The 27,076-nt window shown below is 52.2% G+C and overlaps 3 protein-coding genes across 17 annotated transcripts in view; 1 reads left to right on the forward strand and 2 right to left on the reverse strand.

Moving 5' to 3' along the window:
- RAB3IL1 (RAB3A interacting protein like 1) overlaps nucleotides 1-11,313 on the reverse strand; it is a 32,731-nt gene extending 21,418 nt beyond the window's left edge. For 8 of the 11 annotated variants that reach the window (XR_012675791.1, XR_012675797.1, XR_012675789.1 and 5 more), the window contains exon 1: nucleotides 1,672-1,694. Coding sequence is in view for 2 of the 11 variants with exons in the window: in XM_075163426.1 (XP_075019527.1) it covers nucleotides 1,672-1,679 (8 nt within the window). In the remaining 9 variants the exon portion in view is untranslated. Of the gene's footprint in view, nucleotides 1-451; nucleotides 533-1,671; nucleotides 1,771-11,228 lie in introns of those variants that run through there. The other 3 variants (XR_012675790.1, XR_012675792.1, XR_012675800.1) reach the window with 3 other exon arrangements.
- LOC142088253 (bestrophin-1-like) lies at nucleotides 432-22,049 on the forward strand. 5 transcript variants are annotated; one of them, XM_075163414.1, is made up of 11 exons: nucleotides 464-520; nucleotides 10,089-10,202; nucleotides 11,377-11,536; nucleotides 12,479-12,573; nucleotides 12,968-13,201; nucleotides 14,265-14,419; nucleotides 15,514-15,591; nucleotides 17,148-17,300; nucleotides 17,808-17,888; nucleotides 18,743-18,894; nucleotides 19,265-22,049. In XM_075163414.1, exons 3-11 carry the CDS (start codon nucleotides 11,385-11,387, stop codon nucleotides 20,463-20,465), a joined length of 2,301 nt encoding a protein of 766 aa, XP_075019515.1. In that variant the 5' UTR covers nucleotides 464-520; nucleotides 10,089-10,202; nucleotides 11,377-11,384; the 3' UTR covers nucleotides 20,466-22,049. The 5 variants fall into 5 exon arrangements, with proteins under 5 accessions (XP_075019514.1, XP_075019515.1, XP_075019513.1 ...); XM_075163413.1 differs by lacking the exon at nucleotides 10,089-10,202 and having other exon boundaries at nucleotides 432-520; XM_075163412.1 differs by lacking the exons at nucleotides 464-520; nucleotides 10,089-10,202 and adding an exon at nucleotides 1,773-9,036.
- Nucleotides 21,996-27,042, reverse strand: FTH1 (ferritin heavy chain 1). The gene is made up of 4 exons (XM_075163430.1): nucleotides 26,583-27,042; nucleotides 24,473-24,619; nucleotides 23,338-23,463; nucleotides 21,996-22,335 (listed from the first exon to the last, which is right to left on the reverse strand). Exons 1-4 carry the CDS (start codon nucleotides 26,691-26,693, stop codon nucleotides 22,171-22,173), a joined length of 549 nt encoding a protein of 182 aa, XP_075019531.1. The 5' UTR covers nucleotides 26,694-27,042; the 3' UTR covers nucleotides 21,996-22,170.
- Between the last annotated feature and the right edge of the window lie 34 nt (nucleotides 27,043-27,076).

The following is a 27,076-nucleotide window of genomic DNA, read 5'->3' on the forward strand; positions in this document are numbered from 1 at the left end:
GGCTCGCGCGGCAGGGGGCGCGCCTGCGCGCTGCCGCCCCGCCGGCGTCCCGGGCAGGGGCGGGGGGCCCTGCCACGCGTGTCGGCGGTGCCGCCGCCGTGTCCCGCGGCGTGGAGCCAAGCCCGGCCCCTTCGCGGCCGGCAGGCCTATCCGGGAGGCTGGCGGAAGGGGCCGTACCCGCTGGGGGCCGCCCGGGACCCCCGGATCGGCTCCGGCGGGTGGGGCTGCGCTGGGGCCGGCGTCGCGTCCCCTCAGCGTGTCAGCAGGCGTGATGGTTTTATCAGCCCGACGGGACTTTGTGTTTTCCTTAGAGCTGCGGCTGCCCCAGCTGGAAACCGCACCAGTCTCGCCTCTTCACGATAAACCCAGGGACGTTCCCAGACCTGCGACTCCGCGGAGGAGTTTGCAAGCCCTGTGGAAGGCGGAGGGGATAGACAGGAGGAACACAAACCTCAGAATGACTGTCAGCGTCCCGATTTGGGGCTCCGGACTCGCGATGTCTGAGGTGTGCGCTGCTGGGGTGAGTGAAAAGCCTTCCTACGAAGCGGAGGTTGCGGAGAGACAACCCCTGGGTTGTGTGGGAAGCAGTTGTATGCAAGTCGATGTCACTACGATTTACAGCCTGCACAGCTGGAGGGGCCCTGGCAAAAGGAGAATCTCAGCCAGGGATTCCAACTGGTACCGATAACACTCTTACACTCCCCGTAAACACATCATCCCTCCCTGGCATGGAGCACACCCTCAGACTCCTGCCGAAGCATCCCTGTGGGAAGCCTGGGATGTAAGGAAGTGATATACAGGATGGGGGAAATCTGGCCGGTGGGAGAAATGACTGTGCTTGTTAGCGGTGGGCAACAGTGGGACTGGACCAGGATTTTTAAACTCGGCATTCGAGGAGAACACTGGGCTTTGCATACCCTTACATGAATGAGACAAGTCAGTCTCGTTACTGAGCTTTGGACTTTGGATGCTGTGGCTCCAATTTTTAGCTAGCTCATCCTTGCACTCGCCGTCTCCAGGAGGCTGAGAGAGCAGGGCGGCTCTCCCAGTAGATAAGAGCAGTCATGTGGCCGCACTGATTTACATCCTCTCTGCAAAGCAGCGGGAACACACCGTTCTCTGTCCACCCATTCTCCTCCCCCCTGCATCACCACCTGTGTACGGAGGAGCCCCTTTGCCCAGGGCATACTCATCCCAAAAGCTTTTTCCTCGCTTGCTCTGCTCTGCTAGTACAGAGGGGCAAAAAGGGTCAGCCCCAGGTGATTCCTGGGGCATTTGGAAATGACCGATCCACTCCACAGCGCGCCACTGAAATCAAGAGGAACTACAGTCCTAGGGAGATCCTCCTCTCACTGGGCATTACCTACAGGCAGATACAACTGCCGCTTACAGCACTGTGGGGTTCCCACCTCCCCAGAAAGTGCTCCAGGGAATGCACAGCCCATTGTCCCTGTCCCTGGGGCATGTCTACCTGCTGGGACAAAAAGGGCAAAACACTCCTGCTGTTACCCCAGTCCGACAGCGGATCCCACAACCACCTCTGGATTGACAGCACTGCAATTTTGGCAACAGAACCTCCATTGGACCAAAAACTGCCCCTGCCCTCGCAGGCCACTCTCAGAGAATGTTTTCCAGATCGGTCCTTCTCCCACGTTTCCCATTGCGCCTTACCTTGCCATTGCCCTGGGCCTTCCTCCAGGTATCGCCTCAGAGCCTTCGCACACAGGGACAGCTCCCGCCCCGGTCTCAGCTGCCCCATCCTCTGCCTCACTGCCAGACACAACGCCGAAGGCAAGCAAGTTAGACATGGTGATCCTTGTATCCATTGCAGAGCGCTGCTGGAGATACTACACGGGGAGCAATTCCCTGTCCCAGCTTCTCCTGGGTGTCCATGTCATCTAAAGCCCTGCCCTGCCTCATGGCCAGGATCCACGGTGACAACAGGGGCCAACCCCATGCTCTGAAGTCTCCGAGCAAAGTGTCCGAGAGATTTGTGTCGATGGCTGTAACCTTTGTTATCTTTAGGGAACTTTTGGGAGGAGGGGAAAGATCTTCAGCTTTGCAAGGCAGCACCAGAAATAATTAGTCTGTAATTATTAACTCCCAAGGTCTGGCTGGCAGGGACGGAGGGTCCTCAGGTTAGAAAGGTAGAACTGCTTCCAGGATCCAACAAAGGCAGGAAGAACGAGAACTGACAGTGCAGACAGGAAGCCTTAAGAGGGGATGTGCTGGAGATGCTGAATCCCAGCCACTTGCAAAAATAACTTGTCACAAGGTGAGAGTGGCATGTGCTCCCCCTCACTCCCGGCCCCAAAGGACAGGCAGAGTTATTGAGGAAGCCTGGACAGATCCTGAGATCTCTCCATAACCGGTTGAATGGGCTGGCCCAGCAGAGCAAAACTCGGCACATATCACTCCCAAACTGAGGGTTATCATGCCGGCTGCCTTGAGGCAGGAAAAGCTGCTGCCTTCTCCATGCCCTCTACACAGGGCTAGCTGTCCCCCAGGCCGTGTCGTGAAGTGTCCCAAAGTGTCCATCCCAGCAGCTGATGAGACACAGACCCATCTCCCACCTCTGGTTTAAAGAGACGAAAAGCCACCAGACAATCTTAAAGTCTCAGCGCAGTTGGAAGCTCTAACCCAGCACCCTCATCTCACACCATGGAAGTACCTTGCTCTCTCCCACATTATTTCCCATTTACATTTCATGGAAGCTGAAAAAAGCACTGACCTCTGGGTAATGAAGTGTCATAAAATCCACTTTGCCTCCTCAAGTCTCCCAGCACAGCACATACATGTTGTGAAGGCCCTGCCACGGTACCTCCTCACTGCCACAGGCATTTTTAGTCACCCTTTTTCCCCCCATATCTTCCCCACTTCCACTGCCTTTGCTCCATCACTTGTTCCCACTCGCCCCCCCTGCTCTCACATCCCTCCTGCAGATCCACCTTGCCAAGCTACTGACCTCCCTGACTCTTCACCTTTTGTTTCTCATCCTCCCATCTCCTCCAGGCAAAACAGCATCTTGCTAACGCTTTCTGTGTCTTCTTGAGTCAGCTCCAGTCAGGTCCCTTGCTCCCCACAGCTCTTTCACAAAGGAAAGGACCCCCCCCATCCTTCCTCTGGGTTTCTCAGACGCAGGGATACACTTGTGGCGCCCCGTTGGGTTCTCTGACCCAGCTCTGCATCTCCAGCCTGAACACCTCCTCCGGCACCTCGAGCAGACCCCTGTCACTTCTGGAGTCCCTCCACACCATTCCCCGGTGACCTCCTCTCAGCCCGGGCTATGTGGAGGCAGACACTAATGCACATGTACTGAGCAACTGGGGAACCACCAGTTCCCCACCAGAACCACCAGTTCCCCACCACCACCAGAGCAAAGCAGAGACTGCCATTTGGGGGGATCTGTTTCTGGTGGACCTAACTGCCTCCTGTAGACAGCAGGGTCTCTGCCTCCACATCATCCTGATCCTTCATACTTCCTCCCGGAGTGCCCACATCTTCCTCTGAATGGGTCCTAAATGAAAAGCAGGACTCAAAATCCCGAGTTGGGTTCAAACAAGGTGCAAGACCACCCTGCAGAGCAAAAGCAGCTCTCAGCTAGGACACCCTGCCCAGCACAGATGCCTCCCAGTCATGGGAGAGGGCTCAAGCCTCCTCTGGGCTGCCTTGTCTGCTCATGGATTCAGATCCTACTACAATAAAAGAAAAAAAAACAGAAAAAAAAAGAAAAAAACAGACCCAGGCTGGGAAGGGAAGGAGGAACAGGGATTATCTTAGAGTTTGGAAAGCAGGATACACCCCTGCCCCAGCAAACCCAGACCAGATGTTATCGCCACGAAAATGAGAATGAAAACAAATGGCCTAAAGCTCCAGGCTTCATCCACCCACTCACTCCCCTCCCTCTTGCCTGTCTCGGCCAGCTGTGCAGCGTGTTTGCTCAACTGGCTGGAAGGGCTTCAGCAAGGGTCCTCTGGGATCCCTGCGTCTAAGATCTCCGGTTTCATGGAGGGGACCTGCCTTGACCACCCAACAAAGTGCAGCCCCTGTTCCAGGGCGACAGGGTAAAAGGAAAAGACTGAAAAAGCATAATGCTCAGCTCCTGACTGAGAGCCAGAAGAGCAGCGGGGCTAGCCTGCTGGGGCAGCAGTGCTGCATCGCTCAGGCGGATGCTGCTAAGAGCAGTCAGACTGTGGCACTGAGCAGAGACCCACCAGGGACACTGCTGTCCCTGCCAGTTCTCAGCTGCAGGCAGCTGACAGAGAGCAACCTCACGCTCAGCAGCATCCTTTGAAGGAAGGGTTCAGCCTCAACCCAGGGGAAGAGACACCAGCTGGGAAAAGGAGGACTGACCCTCAGCTTTTTAGGAAGGTCTTCCCTTCTGCTGGCTGATTTGGTCACTGTTTATCCAACCAGAAGCTCCTCAGTCCTGCATCCTTCCCACAACATCTGCAAGGAGGCAGCAGGCAGTCCCTAGAAGTGACGTCCAGGACCGACACTTTTGGTCCTCCCTTTGGAACCTAATCCCCACCATGGCGGCTAAGGCAAGAAAAGGGGGACGTCGCTAAGGACTCTTCCCTCCTTTTCAAGTCTGCACAAACTGAACTATGCAACATCAGCGGAAGGGGGAGAGATTTGTCATCCTCAAAGCCCCTGAAAAATAAAATGCAGAGGGACAGACAGAGATTGGCACTTGGATTTGCAGGGACAGACAGAGCTTGGCATTGAAACCTCAAAGCAATAAAGAGATGTCATGCTCATATACTGCTAATCTCTCCTGGGCAAAGACATATCTAGATGTGTCAGGGAGTGATGGCAAAATAAAGGCTATGAGGTACAGCCAGTCTGGCCGTGTACTGAGCTGTTTGTCCAGGATTCCCAGGCATCCTGCAGCTTGGTCCGTGCCATCCCAAATGGCTGCTTATACACACACATGCCAGCTCCACCTCACAGGAGTAGGGAGCCTAGTGCTACCAGATGGCTCTTGATTTGCCACAGAGCTGGAAAAAAATACAAAGACACTTGTAAAAAGCAGTAGAGCTGGCAAGGACACGGCTTCTCCACTAGAGCAGCAAGTTACCCCCTCCCTATGTCAGAAGAGCACATAGTCCATGAGGAAAGAAATTATCACACTGAGTCGAGTGCTATGCGGGGGGCAGGCAGCACCCTTAGTGTGCCCCCAGCGCTCAGGACCCCCCCAGGATGGTGCAGAATTAGTAACGAATCCTGCAACATAAGGGGAAGAAGTCTGGGGGTCCTCACAAAAGCACTGATGATCACTGCATCCTCGTCAAACATTCATGGCCAGCTCAGACCTCAGAGTAAATCCTGTCTGTGCAAAACAGCACCTCCTCAGCTATTTTCCACTTCTTTTTTTTTTTTTTTTAATTACATCAGATTCCAGGGAAGAATGTCAGTTTGAGAGACACCCCTGATGCCAGCTGCCTCTCTGCCTATCTCAGCAATGAAACAGGAGAAGGCAAAGGGATTTCACCAAGCTTTGGGACCCACGGCGTACTTCTGAGAAAAGCACTTGTTATTCTCCGTGCCTTTCTGAGAGACAGCTGCAGCTAACTCAGCACAGAGAGTGGCCCTTTGGGGTTCCCAAAGCAGGGATTCACTTCCCGTCACCGTAACTCAATTTCTGCATCTGTAAGGTGAACAAAATGAGAATGATTCCAGGGCTGCGAGACTGAGGGTGGATGTCAGCACCTCCTTGCTTTCTCCTCTGCTTCTGTGCAAGGCAGGCTTTCAGACCAGCGTCTTCCTCAAGGCCTGCAAGGACTGACGCCACAAGGGACGTGAAAAGAGATCCAGGCAGTGCTGCTACCCTGGTAGCCCCTGAGTTATTTACTTTCATATTAAATTCCACAAATATTTCATGCTGTCCTAACAGCAGCTCTGAACCACAGGAGCTGCCAGCTGAGCTACTCTCAGAGGAGGGCAGCAGAGTCCCCCAGATGCCAGCACGTCCCTCCACAAAGAGCAGGACACTTGAGGTTTTGCTGCTCCGTGTTAGTCCACAGGGGCACCCGAACAGCTCCAGCAAATGTCTCACCTGAACCATTTTTGTCCCCCTGCCACGTATGGGGACGAGGGTTTAGGCACTGAGACCCTCAAGAACTGTCTCAGCCTGCCTGTCCGCTAATTCCTTCTCTCTGGATACCTCCCCAAAGGGGAGGACCAAACCAGTGAGCAAGACCCTTGTGTGGACCACCTTGCCTTCAGAGAGGGTCCATCCCTGTGCTCTCCCAGCTTTTACACCCATTCACAGAGCTCTTTGGTGTTTCAAGACATTGTCATGATCCTGAGTCACTTGGACACCCTGTCCCAACCCTGTGATCCTGGCCATAAAAAGGCCTTTTGGGAGCAGCCGCAACCTAGGAGCAAAGTTTCAGGGACCTCACAGCAAGCCCAGCCCCATAACAGAGCAGATGACACAGTAAGTACACCTCTGAGGCACAAGACTGTGCCTGGAGCCTCAGCAAAACCAGAGCACCCCAGCTCCTGTCCCAGACAGATACCACTCACACCAGCCACATCAGGGTCTGAAACAGCACCCCTGCCTCGCTGCTCGCCCAGGGCAAGGCTTCAGAAAGGGAGTGTTTTGGTCCCGGTGGACGCTTCTCTTTCCCCCTGAGCTGGCAGGTGCTGCTCGTGACAGTAGGCACAAAGCTACGAGCTCCTTCAGTCAGTATGATGAGTTTGCTGTGGTTGGGCCAGTGAGGCAACCCCGTACTCACTAGCCTCTGGCCGCTGATAAGAGCCCTTATCTAGTTCCACACCTTGAATGTGAGGCTCTTCCAGTGGCCCTCCATGTGCCCCTGCTTCTCCTGCCAGGCCTGTATCTCACACTGCAGAAGCATCACGCTGCCTTTTCTCTTCTGCATTGCCCTCCCACCTACCGAGAGCAAGTCACCCTGGCAGGGGGGCTCCAGGGCCAGGGAGCTGCAGCACACCCAGGGATGCAGTCTTGATGCAGGAAGGACCTTGGTAAGGCCAAGTGCTCCAGGTCCATCCCTTCCTCCTGCAATTATACACATTCTCCTAATGCATAGCGTGGCAGTCTCCCAATCGCATGGCCAGATGTGGTAATTTACTCCCACCAGATGTGTGTCCATGTCTGCTATCAGGCGATCCAATACAGAGCAGCTTCCACCCAGAGACTAGCAGAAGTCAGGAGATCTCCATGGCTTTGGTGCCAGGTAGAAGCAGCAAGGATTGTTCCCTCCATTTCTGTTGAAAAGGAATCAGGACCAGAGGTAATCCAACACACTACAGCCCACACCAGAATTAAAACCTCAGATGCTGGCACTGAGTCCCGTGCTTTAAACTATCATCTCCACCGTTGGCAGCAATTCCCAGGGCTGCACCAGAAACCTCACATTAGACAGATGCCAGGCAGCAACTGCTTCAGAGAAGGAGTGAAACACCACCCTCCCCTTGTCTAGGCTCAGCCACGCAGAAAGGAGAAACCTTCCGTTTGGACAAATTAATCCCTGCTGCTGATGCTAAACAAGTGTCAAAGACACAGGCACATAGACCAGCACAAGAGAAAGTTGGTTATTACAAGGACTAGCTCTTAATTTAATTTCACTGGAGACTTTGCTGCCTCCTTGCTTGGAAAGAGCAGTGGAAAACCCCAGAGAGCCTCAGCGAGGAGCCTGGGTCTCCAGCTGCTCTTACCTGCAGGGATCAGACCATGCTCCCCCTCCTCAGTGACCCACGGCTGGTGAAATGATGGAGGGTCAGAGCACACTTACAAAGTTGGGCCCAGGTGGTGAGACAGGGCTTGGCTTAAGGCTCAGAGCAGCTCCTTGTCTCCAGGACGCTGAATGTTGCAGCAGCTCAGCAAAAGCTGACGGGAGGAACTGTTGGTGTCTAGGGGATAGATGCTATTACCTTGGACAACAGAGACAACTTTCCAAAAGAGTGAGCAGAAAGGGGATGGAAAGACACGGAGGTCTCGTGTAGAGCTGTGGGCTATCCAAAGTCCTGGGCTATCCCTGGTTGCTGCCCAGGAGCCTGCTGACAGTGCAGGGTGCGTGCCACAGCAAGACTAATTTGGTAAGAAAGGATCTTGACTCAGAGGCTCTTGGAAAGGGAATGTCTTAAAGACTTGACAGGAGAGATTGCAGGAGATGGTGGAAGGATGGTCACAATTGTGAGGGACAGCTTGGGAGCAGAAAAGGGACTGAAGACCCTGGAGAGACAGAGGCGAGGAGTTCTCTGGCTTGGTGGAGGCTTGAGGACAAAGGCAAGGAGCTGTGTTTGCCGGGGTGACAGCCCCCAAGTGCCACTGGAGAAGCAAGCGGAAAAGAAAGTGAACGCACGGAAAGAGTCTTGAGGAACCAGTGGCAGAGTGGAAGTCCCCAGCATCCAAACCACAGCTGGAAGAGATGGCAAACTCATCCAGGGACAGCAGAGACAGCGAGGAGTTAGAGAGAAACATCCTCCGAGAGCCAGGCAAGAGTGTGGGCCAGGCGTTTCACCAACCTAAAGAGCTAGGAGCTTCCCCAGGGAAGAGAGGGCTGTGCAGCCCCAAGGGTGACACATTTTATAGCCTCTGTGGAAAATTCCAGCCCTACTTAATCTCCTGGGGCTCCTGTAAGATTGTGACACAGAGAAAGGGACCAAACAGGAAAGAATTAGAGGAAAAATGCCTCTCTTCTGGCAGCCACCATGGCTGTGCCAGGAGTTAGCAGCAGCAGCAGCTGCGGAGCAGCCAGCCCTGCCTCCCCCTCCTCCGGCCGCCTCTATAAACACGCAGGGCTTACTCAGAAGATTAGAAGGGAACAGGGCAAAAGACAACAGAGTCTCTTTTGTAATGAGGAAGGATTACGGCATCAAGTGACCGGCTGCAGCTCCCAAGTGGGTTTCAGGCTCCTTAGCACACCGTGCCTGTCAGGTTCAATCCCCCCATGAGCCAAGGGGGCACGAGGAGGCGGGTCGTGGCATGGGCCACAAAGGACCCAGCAAGGACACGTGTGGGACCAAACCTCCACAGCCCCCAGCGCAGCTCAGGAGCTCATGACTGTAAGTATCTAGTCCTCCCAAGAGCAGATAGATTCCTTCAAAGATCTATCTTCCTGCCTATCGGTGACCTCCTCTCACTCCATCTGTCCACTCTGTCTGCTTGTTCTCCGTCTTTGCAATAGCTGCTCGTGTCTGTTTGCCGTCTCACGCGGTGGGTAACGCACCTGACGCAGGCTTGCTGTTGTGGGATCTTGGTTGCTGTGGACTCCCACAGTCTGATTAGTGTCAGTCGACCTCCAGGTGCAATGGTTAGTCCGGACGGATCAGGCAGGCGGATGCAGGCAGCGGCTCCCTGGGGAGCAGGCTGTGCGGGCGCCGCACAGGGGGTGGCTCTTCCTCCCCATATCGACTCCGGTGCGCCAGTGCCGGTGCTGCGGTGAGTCACCCCCCACCACACACCTCAACCCCAAATGGCACTTTGAGTGTGCCAGCTGCCGAGTGGAATCCCGGGGCAGCCCCGCACAGGCTGGCAGGCGGGCAGGGAAGTGCCTTAACCATTCAGCACTGGAGGAAAAAGCACTGGGAAAAGCCCCATATCCCGTGCCGGAGCAGAACTGCATTGAGGTGGGTGATATCCATTATTTACATGGTCAAGAGCTGAAGTTTTCCATGTTTGGTAAAAAGTGAATCTGTATTTGAATTACGCAACGAAGAGTCTCCCTGAGCACTTTCAAGACCCAAAGCATAGAGAAAACAGACAGCTTTCTGTAAGCAGCCCCCAACAAATTTATGGGTGTTTGCATACATTTCTCATCTGTACAGCCCATGTCTCTAGGGCAGTTAAAAACCACTCTTCTAAGTCCTGTGCACTGGCCAGAAATACATATGGAAACGGCATGAATGTATATGAGGCTCTAGTGAAAAGTGCATTTGTGCAGCTGGGGCAGAGCAGGTGCCAGCTCTGTTCCTCCGATATAACCTGAGAGGGGACTGAAGGAGAGTTATGACTGGGAAACCCAAAGGAGGAGCAGCACCGAAAAGCCAAAGCCAGGACAAAGATGCTTTTTGGTTGAAGTAGCCTACAAAACAGACTTTGCTGTTTTTCTTCACAGCATCAGCTCACTGGGACCTGAGTTGTCCCCGCTGTAGATCTTTCACTGAGATGCTTAAATGAGGAGCATGGAGACAAACTTACCTGCCTTCAGCTTCTGCTACAGAGCAGTAAGGTCTGAATTGTCCCTTGAAGTGCTTCTTTGTCTCCATCATGCAGGGAAGAGCCCAAGGCCCCATAACTATTAACATTATTGCCTCTGTTAGCAATATCTGTGTAACATCCTGGTAACATGTTAAGATTTAGAAATACCAAGAGTTTCACATTGAAACCGAAGGATCACTCACCTATCTGCCTGGCATGGATTACACTGGTCCGTTTGTTTTCTACAAATTCAGGTTTATATGAACACGAGTCTGATTATTAATTGATGACAAAGAATTATTTATCCAGGGTTAGACTAGAAGAAGTGCAATGGGGATGTTGCATGATTGGGAAGCATTTCACGAGCCTGAATGCCTTTTTTCATCCAGCGTGATTTATTGTGCAACATATGGTTGAAGGAGAGGGGAGGTGGAGTTGCTGGAATCTGTGCTCTGTGAGCCTGCCAAACTCCATCCCTCAGTCCTCTAACAGGGAGGGCTGTTCTGCCGGCGGGACTAGGACCAGCAGAGCCAGATATGGCCCTTGGCCCAAATTTAAAGACAGCTATACTTGTTGGGCAAGTGCTACAAAAACTGTCAAATCTCCAGGGGTACCTTCCTCTGGATCAGTACCAAGAAGTCTCTCCTTTCTGGGGTTTTTACTTTTCTTTGGGGTTTGGTTTTTTTTGCCATCAGTATTCCAGGAAGACACTGCCTGACAAGCAGATTTACAGAAACAACATATTGGAAGCAAATACTACAAGACAAAAAAATACAATAAGCAACTTTGGAGTTTGTGGCCCTGAGAATTAATCTTAAACAACTGTTTTGTGGGAGGGAGTGGCATGTGGGCTCTCTTGAGCCTCACCCTCAACCAACCTCACTTGAACGCTGACATTCAAACACCAGAAACCAAGGGCTCCACCAGCAAGTATATTCTCTGTCATTGTAACCAGCTCACATGCGGCTCAAAGACAGGAAAAAGACGGAAAGTTCATCAAATTAATCGCCTACCATAAATTTCCTCCCGGTTTTCTATGTCACTGACTTCATCTTACCCGTCTTTTGATCTCAAGTCATTGTTTCTTTCTCTCTTCCTTCCTTCCATCTTGCTTGCTTGCTGGGACACTGGCGATGTCTGTGTCTCCTCCCTCTGTGCAAGCTTGCTGGCAGCTTCAACATCGGCTCATTTTGTGTCTCCACTAGGATCTGTGATGACAGTGACATACACCAACCGTGTGGCTGACGCCCGCCTAGGCACCTTCTCACAGCTCCTGCTCCAATGGAAAGGAAGCATCTACAAACTTCTCTACTCTGAGTTCCTTATTTTCATCTCTCTCTACTTCACCATCAGTCTTGTCTACAGGTAAGCATCCTTACACCCCGACACTAACACAGCCCCTCACTCCAGCCTGTCCTGGAGCAGGACAACTGAGCAACACAGGATTGGGACAGTGATCCTGGTGAAGAGGAGCTGGCCAGCCACTCACCAGCCTCTGTTCACAGGAGGAAAGGAAAGGTCCTTCCTCACTGCTCCAATATGGCTTAGCAGCTGACAAATCTCCTTTTTGTCCTGGGAAGTAACAGAGTTTCTCTTCCCTGGGATGAAGAATTGCATTTGATGATTACCTACAGAAGAATAGTGTGTAGATCAGTGGAGATCAAGGCTGAACTAGTACTGGAGATGTCCCACAGTGGGGAGCTTTAGGAGAGAGTTCCCCTTGTTACACAAGAGGCGATACCTTGGGTACATTTTTGAGAGCAGACATCAGCTCTGGGACCACAGATCTTTGATAAGGCAACTGTGCTCTGTGGCTGGTCTGGTTTTGGTGAGGAAAGACAGGGAGCTCCCCTAGCTGGTTCAATCACAGATGCAGCGCAGAGATAGAAAAGCAGCTTTAAGAAAGAGGCAGGAACTCACATAAGAGCAGAGCTTGGACTGACGTTTCGCAGGGTATTAAGTGAACTGTGGTGCACATCCAAGCTCTGTGGCAAACCCTTGATACCAGATAGCACCCTCCCGAGTGAGAAAAATAGGGGTGGTCCCTGACATCAGACTGCCTCGCGTACCACACACTCCTGCCAGTGACCACTTCTGGCTCCTTTGGACTCGTCAGCAGGGTATTCTGGGGAGGTGGGCTGATGTCCCAGGCTCGCGAGGCCTGTTCACTCACATCATCCCCAGACTCACGGCGTGGCAGTGTCGTGACGACCCATCCTTGGCTTCCCTTGCCAGGCTCCTATCCCAGCAGGCCCAAGAAGGCACAGACTCTTCTTTGAGGCTGATGCTTCTGTTTTTCCCTTTTAGGCTGATCCTGAGTGAGAGCCAAAGGCTGATGTTTGAGAAGCTGGCGCTCTACTGCAACAGCTATGCTGAGCTAATCCCTGTGTCCTTTGTGCTGGGTAAGGAGCTCTGTCTGGGAACACACAGGGAGGGGAAAAGGACAGCATTTCTTCCCCCTGGTTTGATACAGCTCTGCAGGCAGGCAAGATTCGCTGAGCAGATCCCTCCCTCTGCCTTTGTGTAGCTCCTACATCATTCCATGTCGCAGCTGTGAGGTATGCCCCCAGCACACAGCTTGCACTGGCCAGATGGACTAGCATATTCTAGCTTCTGCCAGAAGGGCAGGCACCAAATAAACTGTGAAAGCCAGACTCTAACTTTAGCATGGAGAGCTGAATTGTCCTTCAGGCATGCCTGCACCCACTCCCGTATGAGCAGTACCAGCCTTCCTTCACATAAGCATTTACATCTCCCACTCCTTTAGGATGGCTAATTTGCTCAGCTCACCTCTAGGTTTCTACGTGGCTCTGGTGGTGTCCCGCTGGTGGGCTCAGTACGAGAGCATCCCATGGCCTGACCGCATCATGAACTTGGTCTCCTGCAACGTGGATGGGGAAGATGAGTATGGGCGGCTCCTGCGTCGCACCCTCATGCGCTACAGCAACCTCTGCAGCGTGCTGATCTTGCGCTCAGTCAGCACTGCTGTCTACAAACGCTTTCCCAGCATGGAGCATGTCGTGAGAGCAGGTCAGTACTGGTACTGCCTTCTATACAACTCTGGCACCAGGCAGACAGCGGCACCTTGCCGCTGTGCTTGGGGCAAAGAGCCTTGGAAAGGGCCAAATGGCCTCCAGACTGGAGACGGGATAATGCTGCAATGTGCTCAGCTGATGTCTGCAGCGGGTGCTAAGCATCTGCTCATGCCCTAGCTCTGCTCTTCTGGAATAATCAACTGTTTATCTTTTCCTATTGCATGCTTGTTCCTGCTAGTAGCTAGAAGGCTTGTTTGAAAGATGAAGGGTCTCTGCCCAAATTTTTTACGTAAGGAGAGTGTCAAGATCCGGTTTGTGAATGCAGATATGCTGCAGGTCACAGGGCAGCCCTGGCTGATCAGATTAGGGTAACTGTGGTGCAGCGACTTCACTGGGAGCTGCTCGCCCTGCACTGGAAATGTGCATGGGAAGAGAAGAGCTCTCTGTAGTAAATGACCCTGCACGGATCTATAGCAGAGCACGAGCAGACCCCTGCCAAGTGGTATGTTTGTCCTTCCTCAGGGCAACAGTTTTCCACTGGGCAGGTGGGAATTGGAGCCTCAGACCTCCGACCTTAACCGCTGGGCTCCCTGAATCCTCTCTGAAGATGCTCCTCAAGGTACAACATTTCCCAGTCTGTTCAAAGGGAGATGTCTGCACCTGCCCCAGTCAACTGGGTTCCCTTTGCAATCCAGAGAGAGAAACAGGCACTTCTAGGACACAAGTTATCCCATTCTCAACAAACTGTGTAAGTACACCAGGCAATTGCTCCCTCAGCAGTACTTTATCTCCCTGCTGGCTGTGATCTGATATGCAGCAGACATCCAGAGTGAAACAAGATAAAGCCTGCCTCTCACACTTCTAGAACTCAATGTTTTAACAAGAAGACTTGCCCTCCTTCTACGTGTCTTCCAAAGGCTGAGTGCCTGAGTCCATCCTATGATTTTTAAGGAGAGCTAAGGTGACCACCTGAGATTTAGATGTTTTCATTTCAGACCAGAGCAGTTTCTTTCTGCCCTCTATGGCCATCCCTCTCCCATCTACTCTTTTCCACCTAGGCCTCATGACACCAGAAGAGCACAAGAAGTTTGAGAGCTTGAATTCCCCCCACAACAAGTTTTGGATCCCATGTGTGTGGTTCTCCAATCTGGCTGTGAAGGCAAGGAATGAGGGGAGGATCCGGGATAGCGTGCTGCTCCAAGGCATCCTGAATGTGAGTGACAGAGGCAATAGGCAACTCTTTGAGATCCTTGTCCAGTCCTCTGGGTGGAATTACAGGGATTTCAGGCAAGGAATAAGAACGGTGAGGTAGACAGTGAGCCAAGCCGGTCCCTGGGGATAGGTTATTACATTCACTTTGGTGGGAAATGCCTCCACTGCCACTCTCCAGCTTGTGACAGAAGAGAGCTTTTCATGGCCTGCTGCCATGGTAGCAATGTCACACACAGTAGAGGCGAGGGGAATGTGACATCCTTCTCAAATGCGGGACTGGGAGGAACCACGAGACTCACATCTAGGCATAGTAATGGCAGACACCCATGCAGCAGGTCCTGGATCAGCCTTCCTCCAGCCTTCACACACTCCAGAGCAGCCAACCACAGCGGCCAGTGGAGGTCTCTAGGATACAGATGGAAAGCCGCAAGGAAGCACAAGGAAGCACGTATCTGGAAGAGACGAGGAGAGGTCAAAAGCATCCCCAACAACCAAGGTCCCTGTAGAAAACTTCACTATTGAAAACTCTTAGATAGTCCTGGGAAGCAGGCCATGCTCCACAGGCAAGACCTGGCAACAATCACTGCCCAGCTGCAGAGAAAAAAGGTCCAGAGCAGCTCATCCTTCCTGGTATTCATGCGCAGAGAAAGTCACATTGTTTCTGTTGCCTGGAGTGAGATTCATCTGCCCAGAGAAAGAGATCTCTCTCTGAGCTATTTATCTAGAATCACTATATAGTCAGGAGGGAGAAATGGATGCTCCCGAGACATTCTTTGCCTAACCTGTTGGCTACTCATTTTGTGAGGAGATAAACTCTGCTATGAAGTGAGCTCGGAAGGGATCTTGGGCTCAGATAGAGACACCCAGGCAGAAAGAGTTCCTCCAGGGCAAGTGTGAGACCCTGCTGGTAGTCTGCTGGGGTGAAGCTGGGCACCAAGGGAGCAGGAGTCCTGGCTGAGCCCCCCCTTCCAGAGGAGGTGTGAGAAGGAGGGAATGGGCTGGAGCAGTAAGGGGCAATGGGGCCAGAGAGGCTCAGTGTCCCCAGCCAGGAGATGCAAAGTTATGCTGACAGGCCATTCCTCTTCCCCACTGCAGGAGCTCAACACCTTGCGCAGCCAGTGCGGGCGACTCTATGGGTACGACTGGATCAGCATCCCCCTGGTCTACACTCAGGTGAGAAGGGATCCCCCACCTCCTGCTCCGCTGCCTGCCTGTGCACACTGTCCCATGCTGCCAGGGGCACCCCCATTTACACCCATACCTGACCCACACACGGACCGTGCTGGTGCGAGGTACACTCGGACCCCTCACCCCCACCTACACGTCGGCGCTCTCATACGTAGCTCAGCAGCGCACACCCAGCCCAGCCTTATTTCCGTAACTCAGACGCAGCCACCTCTATAGAAACACACGCTGTCCAGGGATAACTAACCACGATGTGTGCCACACAGGTACACGGAAAACACAGATACACGCAGGTCCGCTCCCTGCACCGCCTTGCAGGGAGCATGTCCCTGAAGCAGTTTCTTCCTACTCAGCGGAGCCGAGACCTGTCTGCCAGCAAAGCTGCTCCAGCAGGCAGGCAGCTCTGACGGAGTTGTGCTCGTGTGTGAGCGCGAGCTGTGTGCCTGTACTCGGCTGTTCAATAGCTCTCTCGATGCAGACAGATGATTCGGCACCAGCTTGCTCCTTTGTCTCATACAATCCGGCTGCTCAGATAACACTAACGCACTCTGCCGTGAAATGGGAACTGCTTCCGTTCATGCAGCGCTGAAAGTTAATGGGGAACAGGGTCGGAAACTATATTCCTGCACAGACCAGGGTCCTGCACACTAGGAGCAAAAGCAGTATCATAGCATGTCTTTGCCCACTCTGCAGTACACGACCCATTTTTTTTATAGGTGCCCATCCACAATGCAAAGTCTGTCATTCCAGGTACTCTCTATCCTGCCCATCATGAAACAGCCCTGCGCTGTTCGCTGCACGGAACTGCACGGCTAGCTCCAGAGCCTTGTGATGCTGGGTTTTTTTTTTTTTTTGAAGCCCCTTGCTTGTTGCGGCAAAAGGCCACGCAAGAGTCTCAGCTGCTTTTAGTTTGAAAAGGGGAAGTTTCCAGTCCCATGAGTACAGAGAAAAGCACAAAGCTCACTGTAGCCTGAAATCTGGGCGGGCAAGCAAGCAGGCAAATATAAAAAAGGTCCAGCTTGAGGACCAGGAAGGAAGGAGCTAGTTCAGAGCTGGCAGCACTGCCAGGGTTCCGCTCCCTGACTTAGAAGTGGCCTGCCAGCATGGACTGAGCCCCGAGGGGCTCGAGACAGCTTTCAGGAGAGGCAAGGACAAGTATGAAAAGAGCTCACAGCACCCCTTACTCCAGCCATGTGTCAGTTGTTTAAGCTCTCTCCATCCAGGATGTCACGTGCTTTCTTCTGCCGCTATCTTTCTGTGACACCTACACAGATGTCATTCCAGGGACAACGTGGAAAGAAATACAGTGTGTGTAACAGCTAAAGGGTAAAAGGCATATTTAAAGCTTTCTGCAGTGGAAATGCATCTTCCTGCAAAAAGCAGAGAGGCCTGTCGTAACTGAATCCAAGGCTTTCAAAAGGCTACCAAGCCAGCAGCTCTGCAGCAGCTTGCCACTCTGTGTGGGGTGGAACCGAAGGGAGATGCTGGGAAAGCCAGCTGGGAACTCAAAGCTTCTCTGGTGTATCTGCTGGCATCTTTCCCAGGTGGTGACCGTGGCTGTTTACAGCTTCTTCCTGGCCTGTCTGATCGGGCGGCAGTTCCTAGATCCAGAAAAAGCATACCCTGGCCATGAACTAGATCTCTTCGTGCCTGTCTTTACATTTTTGCAGTTCTTCTTCTATGCTGGATGGTTAAAGGTAAGTCCAAGAAAATACGCCTGGAGCTGGAATCTGACCCAGTCAAGGGTTTTTCCCAGTGTGTGCTCACCAGGAACCCAGCTGTGTTCTTTGGTCTATGGGCAACATGCCAGGTGCTGGCAGACAAATGCGAAGCCAACAGGGGCTGAGGGTATTGCCAAGACCTCCTCAGTTTCTGATGTCTCACCCTGGAGATCAGCTCCACCTTTCCTAAGCTTTGGTCCTGACTAGTTTGGGGAAAAAGAGAGGCGGTAGGCTGTGCTTTACCTGCAGTGGTGGTCTGCAGTTGCAGGAGGGCTACGTGAGCAAGGGGCAGTTATCTGTGTGTACCAATGCCTCCCAGCCACGGGCAAGCCTCCATTTTTAACCCACCCCTTTTTGGGAGGAACAGCATTGCTTTGAATTCAAGGAACATCACACTTGACTCTGCCCCACAGGCCGCCTTCCCTGCAGGAAAAGGGGCAGGTATGACCATGATGACCTTTGCTATGTGCTCTCCACATGCAGGTGGCCGAGCAACTCATCAACCCTTTTGGGGAGGACGATGACGACTTTGAAACCAACTGGCTCATTGACAGGAACCTGCAGGTAAAGTGAAGGCAGGACCCTCCAGATGAGCCCCACCTGCAGAGGAACACTAAGGCAGGACTGCACCTGAGGGCTTAGCAAGCCCCATCAGTGCCGTCATGAAGTTCTCCTGCAACACCTCTGGTGCCCACCTTCCATACCTGCAATGGGGCAGAGAAGCAGTCCCTGTTACCCTTGCACTTTCCTGAGGTGTGGGTGGCTGCATGTTAAGAAGAGGCCCAGGATCTCCAGAGGGAGATGGCTAGGAGAGCACAAGCCTTCCCAACAAATACAAGGGTGAAGGTGGCCAGCTCAGTGTTCCCCCTCAGCAGCCAAGGAGACAAGCCAGGCTCCAGGAAGAATGTGGGGCAAGATCTGTGCCAGGAAGACCCCCCCCACACCAGGGAAGACAGGACTTCTGGCATAACTTTGTACACAGAGACCAACTGCAGCTTTAGTCCATGTTCTGGCATACACGATGGATCCAGGCTGTTCGTTTCACACCCTCGCTACCTTTCCATGACACATCATTCCTGCCTCTCCCTAGCTTTTTCCACCGTGTCTGTATCTAAAACTGCCTGCTCTGCTTTCTTCCATGCAGTAACTCTCCACCTTCAGCCCTTCCTAACACTGAGCCCTTCTGTCCTAGTGAGCATATTGCTCTCCTGTCTCCTTCAGCATCACTTTCCTTCCACTTAATCAAATCTCTCCGTGTAAAAAACAACCCAAGTGACAGGAAACCACATAGCAAACCCAACCGCTTGCCTCGCTTCTATGCTACATTGCTTCCTCCTAGCCCTGCATTCCTTTGTCCACTGGTAACAGGCACACGTAATGCTACTCACCCCGTATGACATTTCTGCTGTCCCCTGCAGGTCTCCCTTATGGCAGTGGATGAGATGCATCAGGATTTACCCATTCTGGAGAAGGACCTATACTGGAATGAGCCTGATCCCCAGCCACCCTACACCGCAGCCACTGCTGAGTACAAGCGCCCATCGTTCCTTGGCTCAACTTTTGATATCAGGTGAGTGCAACCACGGGGTGTCAGAACAGCCCACATTTGCACCTTGGATCAGGTGTTGCGCAGGGTGTTATACTTGAGGAGTAAAAGCAAGCAGTAATATCTTTCTCCATAGCCTGTGAAATCTTGCTCTAAGATACTTTTAGGCTCATCCAAAGACAATAGCCAACATCCTCCACGGAAAAGGGTGCCTCTGACCTCTTGCTCCCCTCTCCTATGATCATCCCTATTGTGGAGGGCCTAACACATATCTAATGGCAATACTGGAAGAGAGAGGCTTACTGCTGGCAGCAGCGCTCCCTGTGCTGCCAGCCTCTCCACAGAAACCACCTCCTTTTGTGGCTGTGTAACAGCCCGTTTTGCCTTTCCCCAGCATGCAGAAAGAAGAGATGGAATTCCAGCCCCTGGAACAAATTAAAGAAAATGAGGAGGCAAACCATTCCACACCATTACTGGGACATCTGGGCCGCCTCCTCGGCGTCCAGTCACCAAGCTTCTCCAGGTCCTCTTCCCGGATGAACCTGCTGCGCAGGCGAGGAGACCCTACATCCCCCTTCTCCCATTATACGTACCAAGACATGGGCAAGTCTGGAAGCCCTTGCAGCATCCACCAGCCAAGGGGAGACTCCAGCTCACAGGAGCAGTGGGACAGCGAAGACAGAAAACTAAGGGAGTTTGACGCCTTCATGTCAACCCCATTTTATGAGAGACCTGGTTTCTACAGTGCTCCACAGACACCGATCAGCTCTATCCCCATGATTTTCCCTTCTAGACGCCAAGGCCGCAAAAAGCCTCCTGCGCTCTCCAGCATCGCTGCTTGCTCGACTTCTCTTAGGGACGTCATTGTCAACTCCTCACCTTCCAGAGTCAGCGATATGTATAAGAGCCAGAGCTCCCTTGGCTCAGCTGCCAAGGAAACATTCATTTGGCCAACAGATCGGAGCAAAGGTCCTGACTCGCTGGTTTTAACAGCAGAAGAAAAGAGCAACTCTAACAGTAAGAGCAGAGAAGCTGCTACCGCAGGAAGTCCAGGAGCCCAGTCCGCAGCATCAGACAGATGCCAAGAATTCCCCTTCTCGGCAGAGTCCCCAGACCACGAGAAGCAGGGTAGCTTCAAGAGTCTGAAGAGCTTGAAAGGTTCCCACCCACCCTGGCTAACCCTGGAGAACACAGCATCAGCCACCCCCAATTCAGAGCATTCAAGTGCCTTTCACACCCCCAGCAACAAAACCCCCGGAGGCAGTGCCTCCCTCTGCTTCTCATTCACTCCTGTAACATCCCCAGTGCTGGAGAGATCCCACGTGGGGAACATGGGCCCTGATGCTCGCAGCCTAAGTTTAGAAGATACAGCCAGCGCTCCAGACCAGCATTCAGCAGAGGTTTCCAGGACGACGAGAGATTCTGGAAATGGAAGCATTAATACTCTCCCTAAAAAAGAGCAAAGACGAGCGGAGAGTCCATCCCCCAATGACTCTGGCATCTCTCTAGCCGAAGGTGACTACGTGGGACTGATGGAGGTGATCATGGAGACCAGCGAGAGCACATGTGAAGAGCAGATAGACCAGTACAGCTAGAGAAGACCAAAAGACACACAGTTCTGTTGAGATACCTGCCATATTAGTGATATTGCAGTATCTTTACACCTGGCCACACTGGCACTCACCCAAACAGAAGGGCAGTGCAGCCAAACCACCTACTGCTGGAACATGCAGCTAGAGCCCAGCCTAGGCTAAAGCCAGCACCAATGACACACGGCTACTGGCCTCGAGTACAGTAGCAGGCACAAGTTCAGTGTTGCAACAATAACAAAACAAACAAAACCCCTCTACATTTGTAGCAAAAGAACAAACAAGACTTTGAGTGTTAGGTATTACAGATACCTAACAGCAGAGCAATAGCTCAGCCGGTACCAGCCTGAAGAACCTGGAGTGCAGGTGTAGGCCAAAACAGAAGAGGAACATAGTTAATAAGGATTCCTCCCCCCCTCATCACAGCAAGAATTGGAACTTGAGCTTTATGTTAACATTTGTCACAAGACCCATCACAAATCTCAGGTAGGACTTGCACTACTGACAAGATACTCCAGGGAAAGTAAGAGACTGAAGCAAGTCGTATAATTTGTGATGCAGACCCACAGTGCTTCTTGAAGTCGTGTCTGGCTGGTGTTTTCCAGTACTGGAAAAGTAACGGAATAAGGCAGGGCAAGTGTCCACTAGAAGAGGTGGCGGCAGTCAATGGTATTTGCCCAGCACATTGCTTCCTTTAAGTTCCACATCACATCTGCCACTGATTTGACAGTGCTCAGAGAAGTCATCTGGATGGTAGCAGACACCATACAGCTATGAATTTTTACTGTCTTCCCCAAGAAAATAAAAGCAAGGCTGAAGTCCAGGACCATCCGTTTCATTTCCTCATTTTAGTTTCCACGCAACAATAGGAATTCAGAGAAACCCCAGTAGTTTTCCTACTTCTTCTGTCTTCAGAAACAGCTGCACATCTCCCATATCACAGGGAGCACATGACAAATTTACTCTACCTCCCACTTCCCTTCCAATGCCTTCACAACACCTGCCTACCCTCTCTGCCTCCCGAGTACAGCTGCTAGACCCAGGCAGATGTCACCACCACCCGCTGCAGCTCCCGATAGCGTCCTGAGGCAGTTCCTGCAGCACTGCTGTTTCAGTCTAGCCCGATTACAGCACACAGCAATGAAGTCTGGATTCACAGTACGTCTTCTCCATACACAAGTGTAGTGCCATTTGTTAGACAGGCAGATGCCTAGTGAGGCACTAACACCTCCCCTTCACTTGCCTCATCTACATTTACAGAGACCAGATACTCAAGCCCTCCCTTCCTTGGACATTCATTACAGCTTCGGTGGCAAAGGCATTTACAACACAACTTTAAATCACTGAGCAATTCCTGCAGTGGATCCCACTGGACTCAAAAAAAGCCATTTTTATAGAAGCACTGAGTAAAATCTGATCCCTCCATTATATTCCTTCATCCACGCCCAACTTAAGATGACTGTCACAACAGAGACTACGGAGCACAATCCTGCAAGTACAGGCCTCTCGCTCCCGAGAGAAACAGAAAAAGCCAACTTGAACCAAGTCACTTTATTGGATGGAGGGCAGTACACAAAACACAAGAGAAAAGAGGGGCGATATTTGGTACAGAGTATGAGAACTGTTAATCTAGATAGCTGAAGATGCATGCATGGCTGGACAGTAAAGTAGGAGTCCCACTGAAACCCACAGGGTGGCTCTTGGCAAGACTTCAGCTCTCATTGTCACTGTCCCCTAGGGTGTGCTTGTCAAAGAGGTACTCTGCCATGCCATATTTTGGTGCCCCCATCTTCCGCAGGTTGGTCACATGGTCGCCCAGCTCTTTGATGGACTTCACCTGTTCATCCAGGTAGTGAGTCTCAATGAAGTCACACAACTGAAAGGGAGACAAAAGAGTTTAAATATAGGCCTGAACAAGCTCACCCTGCTGAAGCAGCATCTGAAATTCTACCAGTCCTCTCTAGGGAAAGGAGAAGATGCAGAGTAACAATTTTGAAGCTGCAGAAGATACCCAAGAGGAAGAAGGCTTTAGTTCTGCCTCAGCAATGCCAGAACAAGACCAAAGTGAGGCAGACTTATCTAGGCACACTTGCTCCAGAACTGCAGTACAATGTCAGCTCACAAAATGCCCCCTCTTCCTCACTACAAGAAGCAACAGGCAAGTTTCTGAACATATTTAGAAGCCCCCACTGCACAGCACTTGAATTCATGACCATGAGGATTTACACCTGTAGAATAGTCCAGCTATGTAGTTTCTTTTAGAAAAGTCCCTCTAACTTATGCAGGACACTCCCAAGAGTACCTTGATTCAAACACATGCTAATCTCTTCTTGATACTAAGACACCTCAATCCAGCCTTGCCAGTAACTCCCACCTGTGAAGAAACCTGTGTTTTCAGACACTGTGTTCTGAAGTGTCAGGGCTTTTAACATTCGGAAGAAGTGACTCCAACATTCTATGACAAAAAGCCTTACAGGCATCCATTGGTTTAAAGTAAGAACTCATCCCCCATAGAAACAAGACTTCTCCATAGAGCTTAATAAATTTCTTCTCTTCAAATGCTGTTCACGAGTGCTCTCTGTTCCCAAGAGCAACAGAAGGGTTCAAACAAAGCAATGCACGCACTGTTCTGTAAGGCAGGCCTCAGCCACCCTAACATGCTGCAACTGGTCCTCCTGGAAAAAAACTGGCAATAATCCTACCAAACAGCTAAGGCACACCTGGCCCTTCCCTTTGGAAAGGCTGCACCACTAGTTCACACCCTTTTTTCTCCTTTAGGAATGGCAGGGACACACAACTCGCCCCCAAACCCACACTACTGGACACACACAAGTGCCCTCATTGCACAGCCACATTCGCAGCTTCAGCATCCACTTACGTGCGGGTCATTCTTTTCAGTTGCCAATTTGTGCAGTTCTAACAGCGACTGGTTCACATTCTTCTCCAGGTGCAGGGCACACTCCATTGCAGTCAGTCCATTCTCCCAGTCATCACGATCTGGCTTCTAGAAGGAGAAAGCACACGACCATATTTTCTGTAAGTACCCACAGACCATTAGGGAGCAAAGCCTTTTTAGATCAGTCTCAAAGCCTGTTTAGACCAAGTTCAGGCATTTAGGCATCTTCAAAAATTTGGCGGACACACAGTGCACACTCTGAACCGAACTGAATGCGTGCTCCAAGTCCCAGACCTGTCCCCATTCCCTACGTTCTCCTCGTGTTATGTTCCCTGAGCTCTTGCAGGCAAGACAACCAACAGAGCTACCGTCTTCCTCCTCCCATTATAACCTAATGACTTAAAAATCTGCCTACATAAGTACGCAATGGGCACAACCTCAGAAATGAAGCAGTCAAGACACCAGTACAGGCAAGTCTAGTCTTCAGCTCAGAACTGCCTAGTATAGAGTCTGGTGTTTACAAGTACTCAGACTTACTAGTAAGCAAGGGAATTTTTCTCAAGTGCCCATCACTTTGCTGTTTTCCCCGTGAAAAGTTGTCTTGCATTAAACTGGCCCTACGACGTTGCTTACTTTCTGCTGTTCCAAATAATCTAATTAAAGTGACTTCAAGAAAACACTGCTATGAAACCTTGCAGTGAGCCATAACAAGCAATTGGAAACTTGAGATTTCATACTCGCATGGCAAGCGAGTTAAGAGTTCTCTACAAAGCAGTGCAGAGAACAGAGAAGGCTCTGGCCATTAAATTTAAGGTAGATGAACCAGTTGTGTTCTAGTTACCCTCACCCCACAGCAAACCACTGAGGGCTAGACATCCTCTTCTTACACAGGAAGTACTTGTTATTAGTCAATCAGCACAAATTATCAAATTACCACGCATCTCTAGATTTTGGGCTGAGTGCCACGCGCAGATTGCAGCAATGCAGTATGCTTATCTACTGTCAGCTGCTCCTTCTGGGAGAGGACTCACAAGGAAATTCCTCCCCTTCCAGCCTGGAGATAGACCACAAGTCTAGTTCTGCATTAGATAGGACAACCCATAGGTCCACTCCTCACCTTGATGTCCTGCAAGAAGATGCGTCCGCCCCTCTGATTTTGTAGCTTCATCAGTTTCTCAGCATGCTCACGTTCCTCATGGGATTGATGCAGGAAATACTTGGCGAAGTTTTTCAGAGCCACATCATCCCGGTCAAAATAGTAGGACTGAAAAATAAGAATTCATATGCTCAAAACCCCAAGCTTCGCTCCACCAGTCACACAAAGCCAAGGCCGTACTGTGACTCCAGATATGTCTCCTATCAGCCCTACTGCAAGATGGCTGGAGTCCAAGCTAAGGCTAGCAGTAGCACTGACGACAGCAAGGCAGTGTGGCAAAACTCTTGCCTTAGTAGCAAGTTAGATTTTCCTGACTAGGATTAAATTTTAACCTGTATCCCTACCATGAACACCAAGGACACAAACAAATGGTATTTGTGGTTCAGTTCTGAAGATACAAAAAACCCCACAAAGATACCTGATCTTCTGAACACCATTCAAGTGCCTTAAACACAGCAGACTTGAAAAGCCTTTTTCAAGAAGGAGAAAGTCTTCCCTGCTCCCTTTGCTTGCCCGAGTTTGTTTACAGTGATCACAAGTCAAGGTTCTGACTTGCAATACCAGTTAAGGGTGGCCAAGAACTTTAAGGTACTTCTGCAACAAAGCTCCCATGCTTCACTAGGCTTATCAGGGATTAGTCTAAGAAGTACACTTTCTACTTTGGGGAAAAAAAAGTTAGTATCACATTTAAAAGACAAAAGATAAATTGAACTAAAATACATATTCAACAGCAAATACAGGATCATCTTTTTTGAAATCCCAAAAAACTGTAACAGCAGTTAGAGGCCATCACACAGCTTGTTTGTTCTTTGGTCAGAGCCATTAGGCAGGATTCAATGGAAAGCTTTGTATCTACTGCCAGTTATTTACCAGACAAACTACTACAGAATTCTCTTAAACCAGCAGCTTGGAGGTTCAAGGCAAGACACTGGTGCTTGTGTACCACTATCACTCACCAACATAATTACATTCAGCTCGTAGCTGAGGTTCAGACCATTGTAGTAACACAGAAGCAAGCTGTAAAGTTCTACACCTACAAGCCACAACATGCTACAGTGTCACTAGAAAGTCTCAAGTTACCTGCACGACTAAAGCACCAAGATTGCTGCACAGAGGTCAGAGCTGCTGTTTGGACCAAAGCTGCTCATCTCAGCTACGGCTAAAATGGGAGTCTCATGCCAAGCGAGACATGTAAGCACAGCGCCAAGGAAACCACGGATTCCTACCAATTCACTTCAAAAACCATGAAGGAAAAACCTTGCCTCAGAGACAAAAACGCCTGTGGGAAAGGTGCCAATCGCTTCGTTAGTCAACTCCTGCTATCCAGCCCAGCCCCAAGGGCAGAGCCGCTTGGAAGCTGCTGAGCTGTGCTGATAACGACTCCGCCAAGGACAACGGACAGAGAGCGGTTAACGTGTAACTGAAGGTCGCCACCGAGATAAAGGCCTCACCTACAGAAAACAAGCGGCCGCCCCACCCCCGGGGAAGGCCGAGAACGCCCCCGAGGCGAGGGAGGAGGAGCGCGGCTGCGCCTGCAGGCACCGCCCGGCACTCGGGAACCCCGCCCACCGCGCCCGCTCCCCGCACATCGGTCAGGCAGCTCGGCCACCGTGCGTGCAGAGCCCAGGCTGGTCCCTCGTGCAGAGCCCGTACCGGGGAGCGGGCAGCGCCAGCGAACTGCGGGGAGCGCGCACGGGTCAGCCAGCCCCGCAGCCCCGGCTGCGCCTCTACCCCCTGCAAGATCCTTCCCTCGCACCACCAGCCCCCACCAGGCCCCATATCTTTTCTTCCTCAGGCAGGCCTCACACAGAAGGTGCGACACTTCTTCCCCCAACCCCGGCAGGGCCCAAACACAGGGCGGGCCCGGGTCCCTCTCAGGGGAGAGGCCGCACCGGGTGGGCCCGCCTCCCCCGCCTCCGTGGCTGGCCTAACCCCCCTGCCCCTACCTCAACACTGGCGTCCCCAGGTGGGCCCGAAGCGCCCCCGCCCCTTCCCCACTGGCAGGCCGCACGCCTCTCCTCCCTTTATCCCCACATACAGGCCGCTCCATCCCCCCCGCCGGGCCGCTCACCATGCTGAGGTACACGTAGGAGGCGTAGAGCTCCAGGTTGATCTGGCGGTTGATGGCGGCTTCGCAGTCCTGGTGGTAGTTCTGACGCACCTGGGAAGGGGGCGCTGCCATGGCGCTGCCTTAAGGGGTGAGGCGGTGGCTACGACGGCGGGGGTAGCGGTGGTGGTGGGGAGGGCGGCGGGCCCGAGCGCGGCCGGTTCCGTCCAAGCACTGTTGACGCAGGAACCCGCTCCGCTCAGCCTCGCCGACGCGCTCTGACCCGCGGCCTCCCCGCGCCGACCCTTTTATAGTGCCGCAGCCACACCGCGCGCGGCCCCGCCCCCCGCGCGCGCGCGCGCGCGCGCGCACGCACGCGCTGAGGGGCGGGGCCTTCCGCCGCGGTACTGCTAACCCAGCGTGACTCAGCACCTCCCCCGACGGCGCGTGCCTCGGCCCACCCCTCCCTCCCCTGGGTGGGCGGGGCTTGCGCGCGCGCGGCCCCTTCCCAGAGCGAC

This window comes from Calonectris borealis, chromosome 14, assembly GCF_964195595.1.
Source record: "Calonectris borealis chromosome 14, bCalBor7.hap1.2, whole genome shotgun sequence".
In the NCBI taxonomy this organism is placed as follows: Eukaryota; Metazoa; Chordata; class Aves; order Procellariiformes; family Procellariidae; genus Calonectris; species Calonectris borealis.

Excerpts from the sequence above, each read along its gene's own strand:
- LOC142088253 (XM_075163411.1), top strand. The coding sequence starts at position 11,208 with ATGTCACTGACTTCATCTTACCCGTCTTTTGATCTCAAGTCATTGTTT. Across the intron at positions 12,574-12,967 it reads CCCTGTGTCCTTTGTGCTGG|GTTTCTACGTGGCTCTGGTG; the intron begins GTAAGGAGCTCT and ends GCTCACCTCTAG. Across the intron at positions 13,202-14,264 it reads GGAGCATGTCGTGAGAGCAG|GCCTCATGACACCAGAAGAG; the intron begins GTCAGTACTGGT and ends TTTTCCACCTAG.
- FTH1 (XM_075163430.1), bottom strand. The coding sequence starts at position 26,693 with ATGGCAGCGCCCCCTTCCCAGGTGCGTCAGAACTACCACCAGGACTGC. Across the intron at positions 24,620-26,582 it reads CCTACGTGTACCTCAGCATG|TCCTACTATTTTGACCGGGA; the intron begins GTGAGCGGCCCG and ends CTTATTTTTCAG. Across the intron at positions 22,336-23,337 it reads CTGAAAAGAATGACCCGCAC|TTGTGTGACTTCATTGAGAC; the intron begins GTAAGTGGATGC and ends TCTCCCTTTCAG.